Source organism: Mastigoproctus giganteus, chromosome 6 (assembly GCF_048544385.1).
Source record: "Mastigoproctus giganteus isolate SK-2022 chromosome 6, ASM4854438v1, whole genome shotgun sequence".
Classification (NCBI taxonomy): domain Eukaryota; kingdom Metazoa; phylum Arthropoda; class Arachnida; order Uropygi; family Thelyphonidae; genus Mastigoproctus; species Mastigoproctus giganteus.
Genome location: NC_143580.1, coordinates 221,836,138 through 221,856,945, shown reverse-complemented (window position 1 = coordinate 221,856,945; position 20,808 = coordinate 221,836,138). Strand labels below are relative to the sequence as shown.

Here is a 20,808-nt window from a genome sequence, read left to right as displayed (position 1 = left end):
CTCTTGACATTTCAAAGGCTTTTGATTGTGTTTGGCATAAAGATCTTCTAAATAAGCTTCCATCCTATGGTTTGCCAGCTGTTCTTTGTAATTGGGTATCCAGTTTTCTCCCTGACTGCTCACTGTGGGTGATGGTAGATGGCTCGCCGTCTTCTGACTTCTTCACTAATGCTGGAATTCCTCAAGGTTCAGTCCTTTCTCCCACTCTTTTCCTCTGGTATATTAATGGCATTCTTCCATTGCCCGTAAATTCTATCCCTAGTTTTGCTGATGATAGCACATTGCATTCCACTTTCGAGTTTGAGAAACCTCGCCCTTCTCAATCAGCTTCAACTTCTCGAATATCCGCTACCAATTCCTCAAATGCTGATCTGCAGTGGGGCAATGACAACTTTGTGGATTTAAATCCTTCTAAAACTCCGTCCTGTTTTATATCTCGCAAAAAGGATTCTTCTGCTCCTATGCTTATCTTCGATGTCACTCCGATTTTTAGGCAAGATCTTGGGGATTACCCTGACTTCTAATCTTTCTCTCTCTCTTGGCATAAAGCATATTACAAATATTGCTTCCTCTGCATCTAAAAACTGGGTTTTCTCTTTTGCTCTCAGCGTTACTTTTTCTTCCAAACAGTTGTTGACTCTGTAGAAATCGCAAATCCGGCCTACCATAGAATATTGTTCCCACACCTGGGGCGGTGCCCCCAAAACCTCTCTCATGCTTCTAGATTCCATTCAAAAGAGGGCAGTTAGGTTAATTAACGTCTCATCTCTAACAGAGTCTTTCCACTCTGTCTCACAGACTTTGTGTTTCTGCTGCATGCCTTTTCTGTAGGTACTTGCATGGGCACTGTTCTGAATTGGCTTCTATGATTCCCACTCTCTCTTTCAAAGCAGTCCGAACATGTGCCGAAATCAGTCAACATGCTTTTACTCTCAAAGTTCAAACTCACAGAACCAACTCTTCTTCTTCCTTATTTATTCATTCAACTTCTCTTTTTTGGAACAATCTTTCTTTGTATGTATTTCCTGAAAATACAATGTACAGAAGTTCAAGCCTAGAGCCTATTCATAACAATGATCATTGAGAATGAAAAAAAAGAAAAAAAAAAAAAATTAGCATGGAAAACATTTATTTAACATGATATACTGTAAGATAGTAAACTAATTGTAAGGAATTGTGGGAGATGTAGATTCTTTCTTTGGAAATTCTTTACTTTTTATTTAATTTTATTTTACTTCATTGTTTATTATTAGTTATATTTTATAGTTTACAATAATATACCTATGTAAATCTAAGCAGATGCCATTACAGAATTTTTAGTGCAAACCCCTGGGGGTTCGTGAACCACTGATTGGGAACCGCTGGTGTAGAGGGATTATCATTGCCAACATCTTGGCATCCATGATAATCTGTCTGGGACAACATATGGTTTTTAACTTCCATACCAGTGGGGAGAGAGGGCACACCCATATGAATGTATAGTAACTAACAAGTTGCCAGTGGTAAGCTATTTAGCTATGAATTAGAATGTTAAGAAAGTTATTACAAATGGTTAATAACAGTAGTATGAAAGGTAGTCTCAATGCTATTGTAATAATTATTAATTTAATTTGGATTGATTGATTAGATGAAGTATTAAAGTAATAAAATCATTTATAAGGGAATAAAATTGTAATCATATGTTGTTGATAAATAAGAGGGAATGGACAGAATATCAAGGTACCCTGAAAAAGTGAAGTAGGTTGTGGCAGAATTTGCAAAGTAATCTGGACAGAAGGTAGTACTTTGCTAATGAACATGAATATTCAAGCATGCTTGAGTTGTAAAATCCAACCTATAAATAGAGCCTAGGCATAAGTGGAAATAAGTAGAATATGGGTGGTTAAAAGTGTCAAAGTGTATAGGTATAATTTGTCCAAATGTATATACTCATATATGTTCAAATACATATACCCAGAGCCTTTTTCTGCTGGAATGCATTGGTATGCCATTTCAAAAGTTTGTAAACTAGTTTAAAAAAAAAACAAAAAAAAAACCCCCCACCCTTATATATAGATGTTACATCATTATATACGAATGTAAATGTTGAATACACATTAGATATTCTTTGGAATATGTTAAATAATAACTCGATACCGATTAATTATACGAAGCTTCCTATTAAGCAAATTTTTCACTTAAGAGGAAGCTTTTAGTTGAAGGCAACTGTATCACCTTTCGAGACAAAGTATACAAACAAATTTCTGGTTTTGCCAATGGGATTAAGCTTGAGCGGCCTAATATCAGAGATCTATCTCTCAACGATTGAATGTATACATTTGAGGCCGTTTCTACCCCCATATCACATACTGTGGGAGGTATTTAGACGATGTTCTAGTCATTACCGATAGTAGCACTATCCAAGACATTTTACATTCATTTAATAATATTAATTCTAGACTCAAATTTACATTGGAGAGGGAGAATATGGATACTAACTCATTAAATTTTCTAAATTTCACGCTTACTCGGGATGCTAATAAAATCCAATTTAACATCTATCGTAAACCTACAAACACTGGTATGCTTCTACATTATAACACCTATCACCCATTCACCTACGAAAGATTCACCTACAATGCTTATAAATATTCAATGACAGAATCTGCTTTGGGCTCAGAAATACAAATATTACCCAGCAGATTCTTAAACAGGGGTTACCCACTTGCTACAATAGACAGAATTAGGGTACAAGATAAGAATACAAAAAAATACACCAACCAACAATAGTAATATCAAAAAATACTTTATTTCTGTCCCATATGTTGAACAGTGGCACAAACACAACTTAACAGATTTTTTAAAGATAACGAATTTAAAATTGTAGCCAGGCCAATATGGAAATTACACACTATACTGAACAAAGCTCAGTCCTTTCCTCGTTCGCGACACAAATAAATGACCTAGTATACAACATTTCTTGTGGTGATTGTGATTGTCTTATCAGGGTTCTACACGGTTACCTCTGAATTTTCTTGTTAATCAACACGTGGCCTCAGTTTGTACTTCTCGTTCAGCAGCGTCAGATTAGCCCTTCATGCCATTAATGAAAAACATACTTTTTTATTTAACAAGACCCAAATACTTAGTGTCCAACGTAATTATACGAGACTATTAATTGCAGAAACCGTCGGAAATTAAGTTACATGAGAATTTTGTTCGTGTTCGTCGGCCATAAATAATCTCCAACTCGTGGTCCTTTACGTGCATGCACGAAGACAAATAATCCCTATTTAAATTCTGTGCTCACCCCTATTCGATAATTTTCATTCCTGTGATCACGATATATGGTCGAAAACCATTGTCAGCTTCAGGAAGGAAAATCGTTTTGCATTTTTTTCGTTAAATTAATTTTTTACTTAATTTTTAATTGCGTTAAATTAAATTAATTTTTAATTGTGTTCATTTGATTTTTAATTATTGTTAATTATTTCTTACTGTAATGTGAGATTTTTGGGGTTTTTTTAATTGTTTTAATTTTAATTTCTGGAGAGTATCATAAGGAAGTATTTTACGTATCATATTGAGGTAAATGTCTCTTATTCTTTTACAAATATTGAGCTCTGGTTCATACTATCAGATACCATTCTTTGTACACCTTACCTGCAGTAGGCAGGTAAGGTGTACAAAGATGTGGTTTCTAATATGGAAGTACCCTACGCATGAGCTCCTACAGTCTTGCCCTTTTGAAACTCTCTGATATCTTTGCTATGTGCCATAACTGTTACTTTATCACTTCAACTTGCATGCAAATCACCACTGCTCTAGCATACAAAGCTGTTCTGTTTTTTATATTACGAGCTATGTGGCATGGTCCATTATGGATGGGATGTCAAAAAGTCTTTATTTCAGTATATATGACTGAAATAAAGATATATATATATATATATATATATGACTGTCAGTCATATGTGAGTTTTCTTTGGCTTAGTATGAATGTTTTGTGAGTTGAGCATTTGCGTCTTGTAAAACACAATTCATCTATAAAAGGAACATGACTAAGCAGTTGAGGATCATGTGGACATTGCAAAATGAGCCACTGGCAGAAGTTTCTGTATTTATTCATGTGGCAACAGTTCTTGTACAGGTGTGCTATGAAATGGATAAAATTGTTCATGTAATATCCTCGAATCATGCATATGAAACATTTATGGAACCTGAAAACCTTTTGGTATTTGTGGTAGGAGTTTCAGTAGCATAAAGCATTTGCTTTTCTACATTGTGGTAAATCAAAAAAGTTTACAGACCCTCCTGCAGGGTTTTACAGGTACCATTAAATTGTAAAATGTTTTAGCTCTTAATTTGTGGAATTAACATCTTTATCTATTAAAGCTAAAGGGATTAATTCTTAATCTTTTTAGCTCTTAATTTGTGCTTTCTACAGCATCAGCTCTATTGCCTAAAGGCCAGAGGTGCGAACAATGCGTACCCAGGTCTCTCGAAATCAGTTTGTTATACGGAAACTACTTGTCAATGACCAAGGGGAAATCAAAAAGTTTTGCTAATAGAAAATTTCACTTTATGGAAGTTTGTTAAAGAGAGGTCCGACTGTAGCTGTGAAGGAACTGCATGAGGTGAGTGATTTGAACCAAATCAAAGGCTGCAATTAAATCAGAAATGATTATAGGAGATTTTTTTTTTTTTTTTTTTAGTCCCATGCAGTGAACAGATGACACCTGGTTTAGACAAATGAAGGTTGGACAGCTTTTGGCCTCACAATTGATTGAAGGTAACTTGAAATATTTTATATGTCAGAGTGTCCAAAGTTTTCAGAAAAACAGAATCACTAGGTATTGGGTAAAAATCTTTTAAGTTCCATGGACCCATCCTTTTTATTCTTCAGAATTTGGACAACTTTCTACAAAACTGAAAACTGTGGAATCCTTGTGACTGCCAAGACAGTGCTGATTATCAACATTGATATCTAAGTAAACAAAAGATTGTTAATCTTGAAATAGAAATTATCTCATTTCCAACAGAAAACTGGTTTGATAAATGGTTGATTGTCTCTTTCAGTTCTTTTTTTTTTTTTTTTTTTTTGTCAGAACAACCAAGTGGGACAAAGACAGCTCCTCAGATTTTGGCCTTGCTGAAGGTGAGCTCAAAATGTTATTGACTCATATCAAACCCAAACAAATAAATCAGTGCTATCAGAAAACTTAATCGCCTGTTATAGAATATTCTCTTCTGTTTTGCAGTCCTTATTCTAGAATAATTTGAAATTGCATCCTACTTAGCATGATTGATCATGTGCAGAATAAAATATGGTCTATAATTGCTCAGAAGGAAATGATTTGAAATATTTGTGAGCCACCCACTTTGAATGACCTCAAATAAAAGCATATTTGCTTTTAGAGTTCATTTTAAAAGGTCCTGTTATATATTCCTTGTAAATAATGAATATATCACATTTGTTAGATACAAAGGATAATTATGTTTATTAATGCAATATGTAATCTTGTATTGAAATTAAATTTATTTAAATTTCAGTGGAGAAATATCCTACCCATCTACCTTTATATATAACATTACTCAAAGCCATGGTTTCTGCCTATAAAGAGACTGAAGATGCACATACTGTAGTAAAGGTATGGTTTTCATATTTTATAAAAGTAATCTGATTTTTAAAATGAATCTTTTATTTTAATTTTTCTTCCATTTTTAACTTACATTAATGAAATCTGTTGTTTTCATAATATAAAATATGAAATGCACTTGAATTAAAAGTATTGAGTTTTAATTTTATTCCTTTTGCTGTAGAACTTGGCCAGCAAATTTGGAACCATATGTTTTCATTAATATATCTGTGACTGACGTACAAGTTAGTGCAATTGCATCATTTCTGTACATAGCCAACTACTTAACTAGTTATAAATTGGTATCATTAAGTATATCTCATATTGTGAATACCTTCACAAGTTGCCATGATATTGCACTGCCCCGAATAAGTAATGCTTCACCATAGGAGAAGACTATTGTTACTTATTCTCAGCGGATACCATTACCCATACGGCACGGTTTTTGAGCTTATTTTGTTCCTCATCAGCGGGTTGATTAGACTGGGGTTCGAGCCCGTGCCCACCAAATACGGAGGATGCGGAAAGGTCAGGGAATGACCACCGCATATCCCCGGAGCAATATGGCCTTAGTTGCTAATGCTCCTTAAAACCAAAAAAAAAAAACAACAATCATCAGCGGGTGGGCAGGTACCCTGGTGTTTCAATGATAACAACCCAAAGTATTCTGTTGCAAACTAAATTACTCCACACCATCAGGCATCTCACATATTGTGGAATTATACTTTGCAACTGGGTTGTCATTGCAACACCAGGGTACGTCCCCACCCACTGATGAGGAGTCAATAAGCTCCAAAAAGGTGCCGTATGGGTGAAGCGTTACTGATTCGAGGTAGTGCAATATCGTGGCACTTGTTGTGAAGGTGTTCACAATAAGAGATATACTTAATGATGCCAATTTATAACTACTTAAGTAGTTGACTACATACAGAAATGAAGCAATTGCACTAACTTGTACATCAGTTTACTCCCTATGTAACCTGAAGCTTTAGCCTAAACTATTCTGTATATCTGTGACCTTAAATTATCCAAAAAGGGATATATACTTCTTAATTTGTTAAGAATGTGTTTTTCAGCCACTCTTTGCAGTTCTCAGCTTTCATTTGATTATTGTTTAGTGCTGCACATTTCTTCATTAATTTGAATTTGGAAAACTAAATAGACATGCCTTGGGTTTTTATGTTTGGTATTGTGAAAACAAAAAAAAAAAAAAAAAAAAAAAGCATTCAGATTTGCCTTTGAATTTTCTTCATATCTGCATATAAAAAAAATGGAGTATTAAAATGTGTGGAAACTTCTTTGAATATGATTCTGAATTTCTGAAATCTTGTTTTATTTCATTTCTGAAATCTAGGTTACTTTTTTATTTTATTTTATTTTTTCTCATAGTAGCACCTACTTAAATAGAATTCAAAAGGTTTTTACCACAGTTTGTTCTTACCAAGAAAGGTACTGCTGTGTATTATAATATACACCTGTAAAGGATCAGAAGAAACAGTCTAATAAGGATAACCTGCACATCTCCTAAGCTATGTTTAATGGAAACTGACTGGAACACACACGAATGGGCTGCCAGTATAGGACTATGCTAATCTGTTAGATAAATTATAGGCTGAAATCTTTTCCTATGATAGGGTGTCATATATGCCAATAATGACCATCCTGTACTTGTCAGGAAAAGAGGACATTCATTTTTCATGGCTGATATTGTAAAAACTAGGCAGGCAGTGGGCATATAATATAAATATTATAAACATGCTGAGTGTTAAGTGTACTAGTGGAGTAACTATCAAGGTAGACGCCATCAAAGAGCAAAGAAAACGAATTATCGGGTGGACTAAGTTTGATATATCATTAAGAATAGCAGGTATCACAGAGATCAAGAGGATGAATACAAGTAAACAACTACAAGGATGAAACTGCAAGTAAATTATAAATTAAAAAAAAAAAAAAAGTTTTATTTATAAATTAATTATAAAGTGTGAAAGAAAGCTAATTGGCTAGGAAACAAGTAGGTGGTCTGGGAAACCAAAATATAGGTTTACTCTGCATCTATGTGAAATTTTCTAATGTATAATTAGGCCATTTTATTGATCAACCTGCCAGTAAACCCAAATCAAATCAAATCGATCAACCTTTTGTATCTCTCTTTTATTATATTCTAGACAAGGGACAAGGTATTCTTGTATTGGTTGCGGCCTCCAGGGTTACCCCTATATACCGCTGTAGCATCTGTAGGTTATTTATAGCCGGCAAGTGTGTGTAAGTGTGTGTGTGTGTAAGTATATATGTGTGTTGTGATGGTTGTTGTTTGCCGGCCCTGGAGTCTTAGCAGCCGGGAGGCAGGGAGCAAGCTACCTGAGTCCCGACTCCCGTCCCTAGCCACGTGGAGGCGCTCCAGGAACTATCTAAATTACACTTAGTGGGATTCCAACAAGTGGAATCCCGGTTATAGTAAATAATGAATAGGGAGGATAAAGTAGGAGAAAAGAAAGTAGAAGAAGAAATGAGAGCAAAACACTCTCTCAGGAAAAAGAAGAAACAGGAAAGAGGAAAACACTAGTTGGAAAATCTAACAAGCGAGAGAGCTTGAAGAGGTAAAATTTTGAAGCCTGAAGGCTTGTACATTTGAAAGAAAGATTCCCCTAGCCGGGAAGGAAGCCCAACTTGCACCGACAAGGGGAAAAAGAAAAGTCTCAAGGAAAGAACATAGGTAATGTACAAGTGGCTATTAGATAGCCACTTAAAAGAATAAATTAAGATAAATAATGAATACTTATGTCACCGATATGAAACATAGCAGTAAACATATTAACAAATTACACTGCATAAGCAGAGATTAAAATATACAATATTTACAAAATAAATAATTAAAATCTTGGCTGAAAAATTAGTCAACCAAGAAATTAACAGAAATAGTCAACCAGAAGAAATGTAGAAACATATATACAAAACACAAAGAGACAAACAGAACTCACCCAAGGCAAAGATATGCCAAAGGCAAAACCAATAAATACTGTACAAATAAATTAGTTAACCGAATCAAAAGCAATTCTAAATTTAAATCTAAGTATAACAGATCAAAATAATAAGTTAAGTATTAAACAATAATTAATTAATATGCAGAGAAAATGTCTCTGCACAAGTAATCTAATCTATAAACATATGTACATAACCAGCAAGTGCAAAGCTGCTACCACAAGCTGCGAAAAACAAAACTTGTTTCAAATAACAAGACACGTAGAATTATATTCTAGAATGAGAATGGCAGTTTCTATTCCAATTCCTTTTACTGTCTACTCTCTGTATATTACTACTTTTTTTGGTAATGTTTATTACAGAAGCCCCTCAAACAAAACAGTTCACTTGCTATTTGTGTGATTTTCACTCTGATACAAAGCTTATGGGTTTTGCTAGCCATTATATCATATGTATATTTCAAGTAGGTGGCCAAGGGAGCTTGAATATTATCTCACGCTGCAATTATATTATTTTTCTTCATGAATTAACATAATTAAACATGATTACTATTTATATTACATCATGTAACTTTGCACTTTATCAACTGGAGAAATAAATCGCATAAATATTAGCATTAGCATTAGTAGAGGCATATGATTCAAGAAAGCAAGCTTATGCAGCATCAGCCAAAAAAAAAAATAAAAAACTGTCCAGTTCAGCCTTAAATTTATTTAGGCTATCAACTTCCACAACAAAGGATGGAAGTCTGTTCCAGCAACCAACTACCCGGTGGCTAAAGGCAAATTTCCGCACATCTATCCTACATCTGTCTTTCCTCAATTTGAATTTATGCCTTCTCAGGTTATTCTGAGCAAGAGGAAGAATCCCATCAGTTTTGCTGACCGGGCTAGCCGGGTGGGTAAAGTGCCTGCCTGGCAACCCAAAGGTCGCGGGTTCGAATCCCGCCTCGGGCTTGGATAAAAGTACTGCAAAAACCTTGAGAGGTGCATTATGGCCAGAGAAGCCAATGCGCCAACAACTACCAAAAAAAAAAAAAAAAAAAAAATCCCATCAGCATGTTTAAAGCATTCAAGGCTTTATAAGCCTCAATCAGATCATCTTGCAGGTGCCTAGTCTCCAGACACTGTAATTTGCAAAACTTAAGCCTTTCTTTGTAAGAACAACCCTTTGTTCCATTCACTAATCTTGCTGCCCTTCTCTGTACTCATTCCAACAGCTCTACATCCTTCTTAAAATGAGGCCTCCAGACATGTATACAGTACTCAAGGTGTTTCCTGACCATTGATTTATACATGGTGATAATCACCTCCTTATCCCTGCTAGAAAAATTGCTGTATATCATTGACAAGACACCACGAGCTACTCTTGCAGACCATCTGCACTGCTCAGAAAACTGCATATCTGCCTGCACAATACCCCCAGGTCCTTTTCATTCTCTACCATTGTCAGTGTATTACCACAGAGTTGATACGTTATTCTGGGGTTACTGCTTCCCATATGTAGTACTTTACATTTCTCAATGTTAAACTTTGTTGGCCACCTCTCAACCCATCTGCTCAACTTTTCTAGATCCTGTTGCAGCAGCGTACTGTCATTAGTGTCCTTAACAACCCTGCCAACCTTCGTATCGTCTGCAAACTTGGACATTAAGCTTGATATACCATCATCAATATCATTTATAAATACAGAAAACAACAATGGACCCAACACTGAACCCCGAGGAACTCCACTAATAACATTAGTCCATGATGAACAGTGTCAATTGATTACCACTCTGTCTTCTCCCACTCAACCATCCCTTTATCCATAGCAGCAATTTGCCTCCAATGCCACACTGCTCCAATTTGTTCAGCAGTCTTCCAGGTGCAACAGTATCAAAAGCCTTTAAGATTCAAATATATGATATCAAAGTTATTCCCTGCATCCAGTTTCTTTTTGACCACATCATAGTACCCAATCAAATTGGTCAGGCAAGACTTTCCCTTAACAAAACCATGCTGTGTCCGAGCTATAATTGAAGTCTTGTCTAGATGATCCTGCAGTGCTTCTTTAACGAGTGCCTCCAGTAATTTTCCTGGACAAAAGTTAAACTAATAGGTTTATAATTACTTGTGTTGCCCTTTGATCCTCCTTTGTGAATTGGGGTCACATTTGCACATCTCCAGTCCATGGGTACCGCCCCTCAGTCCGAAGAAGCTCTTATAATTATTGCTAAGAGTTTGGCGCCTCCTTACCCAGGTCGGCAGGAGCAGCAGTGCGTAGCACACGCTTCTTGATTAGACCGGCGTTCAAGCCCGTGACCACCAAATACGGAGGATGTGGAGAGGTCAGGGAATGACCACCGCATATCCCTGGAGCAACATCGCCTTAGTTGCTAATGCTCCTAAAAAAAAAACCAAATATCAAAATAAAGCTAAGGGATTGCTTACTTCCTTTGCTGCCTCCTTTAATATAACTGGATAGATCCCATCCACTCTGGGTGCCTTTTGTATGTTTATCTTCGACAATTTCTCCTCCACTTTACTCTCAGTTATTACAAAATCATCTGGCTCACTGCCAGAGTTTAACTCACCTCTGACATTCCCCTCCCTGAATAACTCCTCATGTGTGAATGTAGATGCAAAATACTCATTTAGTTTGTTAGCCACCTGAACAGGATCATCAACAGTTGAACCATCAATATCTAGTGGACCAATCTGATTCATCCCTTTCCTTCCAGAGTGTACACATGTAAAGAACTCTTTGTTGTTTTTCTTTGCATCCTTTGCCAAAGATTTCTCCTCATCTGCCTTTGCCTGCCTAATCTCCTTTGTGACTTGGTTACAGACCAGCATCTATCATAGGCTTCCATGTCACCCATTAATTTATTCTCTGCCATATGTCTCATTAGTTCATCTGACATCCATTTAAGCCTAAACCCTGAACAATATTTCTTAGTTGGTATGTAAAGCCTATTAGCTTCCAAGATAAATTCTTTGAATGCTTCCAATTTTGAATTTGCTGTTGGTAACATCACCAGTTGGTCTCACCGTATAGAATTTAAATACTGTCTCACACCACCGTAGTCACCTTTACGAAAGCAAAAACCCTTCCCTTTACCCCTGATGGTAGTTACCTCTTTGAGTAAATTCCACTAAAGCGCACTGTGATCCCTGCCACCTAGTGGTTCCTTTATCTGCAGATTCTTAATGCATGAAGAATTAAATCAAGAGTATTACTCCCTCTAGTTGCCTCCCGAACATGCTGATTTAGAAAACAATCATCCAATAAATCCCCAAAAGCCTTGCTAGTGTGTATGTGACCAACCCACAAATTCAAGTCAATATCTGGGAAATTAAAATCCCCCATTATAAGACTCTCTGATTTACTGCTCCAGTCTATTTCCCTGTACAGTTTCTTATTATACTCATGAGTCATTAGGCCTGTAACACACTCCTACTCTCAATTTTGATCTCCGAATGCTTGTGTCACACCAGACTGACTCGACACTGCACTGTCCAACGATATCGACTGACTTCACTTCCTTGAATTTTATGTGTTTCTTAACTAATAGCATAACCCCTCCTCCCTTCCTCTCCTGTCTATCCATCATGTACACATTGTACTTTCCAAATTCCAGTTCTGCATTCCTTATATCTGTGTGACACTACATCTCTGATATCCCAGCAATATCTGCCTTTGATGTTTTGAGCAATACTTCAAATTTATCAAATTTATTTACCAAACTCCTAGCATTGGTGTATACGCAAGTATACATGCACCTGTTCCTATTCTTAGCTACCCTAACACAACCCATGTGTTTACTTGTACTGCAATGACTCCCAGCAGTCTCTGAAATACCCTGCATCTTGTTTTCCAGGCTGCTGCTCATTCCAATAGAAGCAGTGCAAGAATCACTTACACTTCTAGTCCCCAAGCTAGAAGTTTTCCGACCCATCTAACACTGCCTCGATAGCATCAGCAAATATTTTTGCAACCTTTCTGTTTAAGTATATCCCATCCCTTTAGAAGCAATCTCTCCTGTTAACAAGTACAGACCAGGCTGAAAAATATTCTACCCCTTGAGTCTTGCACAATCTTTCGAGGTTCGAATTGATCGACAAGACTCTCATCATACACTCCCTCCTATCATGTCTGGGCAGAATTGCAGACACTTTCAAATTCAACCTTAATTCATGGCTTTTTTTCAACGGTGACCTGTACTTGTTAAGTAATTCCACCGGTCTCATACTCTTAATATCATTAGTGCCAACATGTACAACAATATCACCTTTGTGCCCTTAAAAGATGATATTCGCTCTACAACGTCATCACTTTGCCCCTGCCAGACATGTCCTGTTCCACCTATCCTTTTTACATACCATGTTTCCCCTGACAATAGTCACCTACAACTACTAGGCCTTGGGGGTTGCTGCTGTGTTGCGTGATGATCAAGTGCAAGCTCTGGCATTGATGTGGGCAGCTGAGAGCTTGATATGCCCCTCAATTTAAATCCTTCGAGGGCATCCACCCTGTCCTTCAAGCTCTCATAGCCCATAACAATGGTGAGTTGTCTCCTGATTTCCTAACACTCCTTACATCGTGCACACACACAAAGACATTCTCCTTGGCAATATCAAGTCTTGTACCAGATTGCTCCACAAACATCAAGCAAGCAGTGCATTTTAAAAGGCTGTGATTCAGAGGGCAACTGCCCACATCAGTTCTCCCCTGGGCCACAGCACTTCCATTAGCTTGTACCTTTTGCTTTGCTGCTCTGGTCTGAGTCATGATTTCGATTCAATTTCAATAAAATTTCAATTCCAGTACAAAATTATAACCCTAAACTTGTATCCCAACGCAGTTATAACACTATATATCTCTATATATTTTTTCAGTATCGAGTATTATCTCCGAGTTTCGTTATATAACTTCCTTATCAAGTTATGTATTAATTATGTTACATTTGTAAAATCTAAGTCGTTATATGTATTTAGTTATAAAGTACAATTTAATTGACAATGAAGTTTAACAAGATTAATAAATTTTACTGATTAATCGATAACATTATATACTATACTAAGCTAACGCTATCTAGTTAGGGATATAACGTATCGTATAACAGTGGAGGCAAGTTACGAACGGTAAATCTACGGATACTTAAGTACAAAGGGTACTAGGAAAGTTTTGCAATATGACGCAACAATGAATCACAGGAAGCTGCTTGTTGCTGCATGTTGAGACATGTTCATACGTGCATAGTAGCCGCTGCGCCAAGTCGATGGGCTCAGTTATTCATTAGTAGTGAGAGTGTAAAGTGCTTGCGATGGCATCGTGGTCACGAAATGAGATAAGGACAGTTTTGCGGTATAATTTCGTGCGTGGTTTAACCATAGACCAGTGCTTAGAAGAAATGACTCTTGCACTAGATGATGATTGTCCACATCGTACAACGATATTCAGGTGGTATAGAGAATTCCAAAGGGGAAATTTCACTCTGGAGGATTCTGAGAGGCCGGGAAGGCCACGAACGTCAGTTACGGAGGAAAACGTTACTGCTGTGAGGAAAATGCTTGACGAAAACAGGCGAGTGACCTACCAACAGATAGAGGATACTTTGGGCCTAAATGCACCAGCAATTCGTTCGATTCTGCAAGATCATTTGCACGTGAAGAAACTTTGTTCTCTCTGGGTGCCACATCAACTGACTGAAGAGCAGATGACACGACGTGTGACTTGGTGCCGGGAGATGTTAAAAAAGTTTGATAAGGGACAATCTCGGTATGTGAACAACATTGTGACAGGTGATGAGACTTGGCTGTACTATTACGATCTGCCGACCAAGGCTCAAAACAAAGTTTGGGTCTTTGATGATGACGACACACCCGTAATTGTCAAGAAATCCCGATCTGTAAAGAAGAAAATGATAGCTGTATTTTTCAAATCGAGTGGAATTGTGGAACGTGTCGTTTTGGACACGCAGAAGACAGTCACAGCTAAGTGGTATACTGAACAGTGCCTGCCTAAAGTCATTGGATCTATGAAGAACCTGCGGCCAAAGTCAAGAATGGACACCTGGTACCTCCATCACAATAATGCTGCAGCTCACCGCGCCAAAGCCTGCACCGAATATTTGACCACGACAGGACTGAAACTTCTCGAGCACCCTCCCTACAGGCCAGACCTTGCTCCCTGCGACTTTGCACTGTTCCTGCATGTGAAAATGAAGCTAAAAGGGAGGCGGTTTTCCAGTGATGAGGACCTTCTACGGGCTTGGGACAACGAGTGTGCTTTACTCCCTAGTGAAACTTGGCAGAACTGGTTTAAAGATTGGTTTCGGAGGATGGAGAGGTGTATTGAATGTAGAGGAAATTACTTTGAAAAAATTAAATAAACAAAGCTGTATTGCAAAACTTTCCTAGTACCCTTTGTATTAATTAACTTCCAAAATCTCTCTCTCAATTCAGAATAAACCAAAGATCTTGACTAGGTCTATAAGCTAGTTATAGAAAATAATTTAATATAACAATTAGTCAATAAAGTGGCTAAATATAGCTAAAAAAACTTTCCATTCGCCGGAGCTGTAAAACTTGTAAAACACTTGGATTGGATACCCGTACTGATACTAAGTAATAACCTACAAAATCTCTAAGTTAAAAATTTAAACTAAGTGTCGTAACTAGGAATATAAAGCTACTCTAGAAAATAAGTTAATATGCCAATTTAAGTTAATAAAACAGAAAAAACTTCTCTATTTTCCGGAGCTGTAAAAACTTCGCCTACCCAAGGCTTCTCTCATTCCCAATATAAATAAGCAGTATGAGATGGCAACTTGAGAAATGTGGTATGTCTCATAGCTGTAAATTACGGTTATGAGACACCACAATTTTTAAAGTATCACAAGATCCAATTTTAAAGAATTACGGTATGTCAATTGTAAAGAATTGTGGTATGAGACATACCGCAATTCTTTACAATTGGATCTTGTGATTACCCCCCCCCCCCTCCCACTTTTTTTTTGTGCTTGTCTCACAAAGATTTTTCTATTTTCATGTGAGTGGTTAAGTACACAAGTTAGGCACCATAATAAAAAAAAGTTTATGGCTCCATGTATCATATTTTTTTTTATTATATATATACAGGAACTCCTGGCTTATGTAATCCTTGACTTATGGATATTCAACTTTACGTAGGTTTTTGCCAGCCGGTGCAATCTTAAAAAAAATCGTGGAAATGTATTTTGCATCCCATAGGAATAAATGGAGATATCGTGAAAATATCGTAATGTGAATCCAATAGCCCATTGTGTTTTTTTTTTTTTTTTTTTTTTTGGTAATTCATTCCAAGACCTCAGAAGTTGGAATTTTTGCTATATAACTAATCTATTTATCTCTCTAAAAAGGTCATTTTTATAATGGAAATTGCAATAGACTTTCATTGTTATTATTATATGTTCCATTATAAAATCAATTTTGAATGCCTTTGTGATATTTTTCGCGATAATACTGATAACTGGAATTGTGTGGTTTTTATGTTAATGGTAGTATGGTGAAATCAGTTCCCCTTCTGAAATCTTCAATCATATAAAAAACATAATTTTTCAGAAAATTCTCTTCATTCCTGTCTATTTATTACAATGATGAAGGGAAAGGGATCAATGGAAAGTGCAAGTGCTGGCAGTGCTTGGAAATGAAACAAAATTGATATAGAAATGAAGATGATTAATTAAGAAGTATGAAGCAGGACAATGTTTGTCATCTATTGCACGAAATTAGGTCTTGCTGCTTCAACAGTAAATATTATTTTAAGGGACAGTGTGCGTATAAATGAACATGTTAAAGGATCGATGCATTTAAGATCAACAGTGATCACAAAACAGTGTTCAGGTGCTATATCGGAGATGGAAAATCAGATTCAGAAGCAAGTGCCCCTGAGTCCAATGGCCATTCAAGCAAAAGCAAGAAGTATTTATGAAGATGTTAAGGATAAGTATGGTGAACCCCAAGCCAAGTTTGTGGTAAGAAATGGGGTTTAATAGGTTCAAGCATTGCACTGGTTTCCAAAACATTAAAGTATGTGGTGAAGTCGCCAATGCTGATTCTGCAGCTGCAGAGAAATTTTGTGATGTGTTGGAAAAAACCCCTTCTAAATCTCCACAGCCCTCATCTTCCATAGTGGCCTGCTTATCAGCTGGAGAGTTAATTCTGGCAATGATGCTCGAAAGGTAAAACTTGCTGACATTATGCCTGTCTCCTCTCTCTTTTTGTAATTTTATAATTTTGAAAGTTTTGTAATTTTGTACACTTTTGTAATTTTTCCTGTGCATGTGATAAAATTGAATAAATAATTTTATTTACATGTTTGTCGAACATTTCATTTTTGCTACAATCAAATTCAGCATGCATAGTTGTGAGTGCTGCATTAGGGAAATTTGACTTACATAAAATGCAACTTATTCTGCAGAATGCAATGCAACCGTTATATAAGTCGGGGAGTGGCTGTATTCTCAACTAAACACTTTTTCCCTGAGAAAAATTTCAGTGAGTAATGTGTTAATAATATATATTAAAAGTGCAATAGGAACTAATGACAGAGAAAGAGTAGTATTAGTTTGAGATTTAAATAGCAGGGCAGTTACATCCACAGAGTTATTTTAACAAAATTTTGTGAGAGGTAAACTTGACAATAATATTGAAAAGGCTATTCGAATTTTGTGCAAGTCATGCACTTTTAATTACAACAGTGTCTCACCACAAAGATAGTGATATGGTTACTTGGAAGAACAAGAAAATCAATTGATCCTTTTAGAAAAGGATCTTAAACAACTGGTTGAAGATACACCTGTAAGCTAAAACATTATTTCCCCTGTCCCCACAGCATGTAGAAGTGTGTCATTACAGACTGGTGAAGCATATATAGTGAAGCATGGGTAATGCCTGTCAGTTTTTCAGTATGAAGCTAATGCAATGGGGAAAGAGAAGGACCTGATGGTGTTTGAATGGGGAATGATTTGTGGTGCTAGAAAGGTGGGGGCCAGCATCTCAACAACTGCAGGTACTGTCTGCTGTTTGAGGGTCATGGTAGTGATTGTATAGTGGAAATCCTCTTAAGAGCGACACAAAACCACCCAATATGCCAGGATGGGGAGACCACCACTGGTTGACAGTCATGGTGAACAGGGGTTGGAATGTGTTGTCTGGAACAACAGAGACAGCTCATGATTCCTCAGTTAACAGCAGACTACAACCAGGGTTACACAGAGAAACATTTCCGAGCACACTATCTGTGGACGCTCTTTTGGATAGGTCTACAGATTTGGCATCCTGCTGATGTGCCCATGTTGACTGACCATCATTAACATCTGCAGTGGGCATGAGAGCACCATTCCTGGACATTGGATGACTGGGAAAGAGTTGTCTGGTTGTTTGTTTGTTATTTGGTTTTTAGGAGCATTAGCAACTAAGGCCATATTGCTCCGGGAAAGGTCATTCTCTGACCTTTCCGCATCCTCTGTATTTGGTGGTGACAGGCTCGAACCCCGGTCTAATCAAGAAGCGTGTGCTATGCACTGCTGCTCCTTACCACCTAGCTACGGAGGCGCCAGTTGCCCAGTGTCTTGTCGGTTGCTCATAACCCATTTTGGTTTATTATTACGAAACCCATTATTACGAAGAAAGGCTTAAGTTTTGCAAATTACAGAGTCTGGAGACTAGGCACCGGCAAGGTGATCTGATAGAGGTGTATAAGGCTTTGAATGGTTTGAGCATGCTCAATGCCAATGGGATTCTTCATCTTGCTCAGAATAATCAGCTCAGAGGGCATAAATTCAAATTGAGGAAGGACGGATGTCGGATAGATGTGCGGAAATTTGCCTTTGGCCAGCGGGTGGTTCGTTGGTGGAACCGACTTCCATCACTTGTTGTTGAAGTTGATAGCCTAAACAAATTTAAGGCTCAACTGGACAGGTATTTCGAGCGAACGGAGGGGTGAAATGGGAGTGGTGTTTTTTTTTTTTTTTTTTTGGCTGATGCTGAATAAGCTTGCTTTCTTGCATCATATGCCTCTGCTAATGGTTAAGGTGTACAAAGGGTCAAACCACCTCCTCCAAAAAGAACTGTAAAGGATTACGCAAGGTGAGCGAAGGGCACAGCACATTGTATGGGAAGGGTGCAGCACATTGTATGGGCTCAATGGCAGGTCAATGCAACATTTGACACTGAAATACAGTATAGGGAGTACAAGGACAATATCCCAAATGACAATGTGCTGCACACTCAGGTGTATGTGATTCCACAGCAGACAAACCAAGAGACACTCTCGCCTCACTGCTGATCATCATTGATGGTGAATGCTGTGGTGTCAACAACATGCTGGTTGGACACTGGAGGACTGAAAACGAGTGTGTGTTTGACGAACCCAAATACCTGGTGCAACATGCCAATGGATGCCATCATGTGTGGCACAAGCAACACGAGTCAATGGACCCATCGTGCATGGTGCCCACTATCCAGGCAGGTGGCAATGGTTGCTTAATATGGGACATTTTTTGTTGGATAGAATCCCTGGTGCATATGTACCAACATTTCACACAATGTCGTTTCTTGTTTGCAGTCTCCAGGGTTCCCTCATATGCCACTGGTTAGGTCTATCAGCAGTCTTAAGAAGACCATATGAACCTTGCTATGTTGCAATTTTTCCCGGACAGAAACAGGATCTTCCAGGGTGTAATGTGCATGTCATCAGGTCTGCGCTGTGCACGAGTGGTTTGAGGAACACAATGCAGATATATATGACTATCTTGATTGGCCTCGAAATTCGCCTGATGTCAATCCAGTTGAACACCTGGGTTGTTTTGGAATGGGAAGTGAGGCACATAGAAACGCAACCATCATCTGTTTCGACACTGTGGAAAGCCTTGCAGGCATCATGGATTCAATCCTTATGCTTTCAGACATCCAGTGGACTTGTTTCTCAATGAGTAGTGGCTGTTATCCATGTGAATTATTATTTAATTATGACCTGGTAGGTGGTCATAATTAAGTAATCATTGAGTGTACGTTTTCTATATAATGGATTCTTAAATGGACTCCAAAACATTCCCATGTTTCCACTAACCTGGTTTCTTGAAAGAATTTATTTTCACCTTTCTCACCACTTTCACTAACTAATATTACATTTGCAGTGAAGCATTCTATAAAAAAACAAGATCATGATAACATCTAGGATTACTTTGTGTCATGGTTCCACTAGCCTGTCTCCAGAATACACGTAATTTACCATTGAACATTACTTGTTAAACTAGAATAGGGCTGATTAGTTATCCTGAGGATGATCCTTCCAGTGTCTGTTCTAGGATCTCCCAGTTAATATTATATAATGTATTTAACTTGGAATTATTAAAGATCATTATTATTAGAATTAATAGAGATTTAATTTCTTAATGGAAGTAAATAAATTTCTTATTTACTTCTATTTGCTTGATTTCAATTTGTTAGTATTGAAATAAATATACACTAAATTTTTTGTTCAAAAATGCATTTATTCTTTTTTTTTTTTTTATATATAGCTATTGCAACTATTTGAAACCCCAGAGAGAGGTGAAAAAGTGTCTCAAGCAAGTATGTATATTTAAATGTATTGAAGTTTATAGTCTTAACTCCCAGTTTTTGAGTATTATGAGAAAGAGAAGTATAATGATAGACTTGGTGAAATTTTAAATTTCATCCACTCCTATAAAAGAAACTTTTCTCCATTTTTAGCACACAAAGTCAAACCTTTAAAAGTGGGTTCCCCCCTCCCTCCCCTTTTGTGATATTTCTTAAAATATCAGTTAAGATCAAGATAACTTTTTTTTTATGTGCATACCAAAATTCTGTTAATTTTCAGTAAATCAGTCTGGATACCTGAAATGGGCATTATATGAGACAGATATCAACTGTATTGAAAAACTTTTTTTTTTCCTTTTTTTTTTTTTTTTTTTTTTTTTCTTGGAGGGGGAGGTAATGTTTGGATTTGCATTACATACCTTGTTGAATCCTGAATTAAACTATATGATGATATAAAGCTATTTAAATATCACAATTTGTTATCTCCAAAAAAATTTCTCTAGGTGAAAATAAAATTTTCAAATGCAACTTAAAATTTTCTTTGACTCACAATATTTGATATTACATCCTGTGCTTATCATCACATGATGTTTTTGGAATCTCTCAATAATAATAAACACAGCAGA

General features: G+C 37.0%; 1 protein-coding gene across 3 annotated transcripts in view; it reads left to right on the top strand.

Annotated features, from left to right (window-relative positions):
• LOC150085010 (leucine-rich PPR motif-containing protein, mitochondrial-like) overlaps positions 1–20,808 on the top strand; it is a 380,604-nt gene that overhangs the window by 158,868 nt on the left and 200,928 nt on the right. For all 3 annotated transcript variants that reach the window (XM_090376735.1, XM_090376734.1, XM_090376736.1), the window contains exons 15-16: positions 5,530–5,627; positions 20,143–20,194. In XM_090376735.1, coding sequence (XP_090232861.1) covers positions 5,530–5,627; positions 20,143–20,194 — 150 coding nt within the window. The remainder of the gene's footprint in view (positions 1–5,529; positions 5,628–20,142; positions 20,195–20,808) is intronic.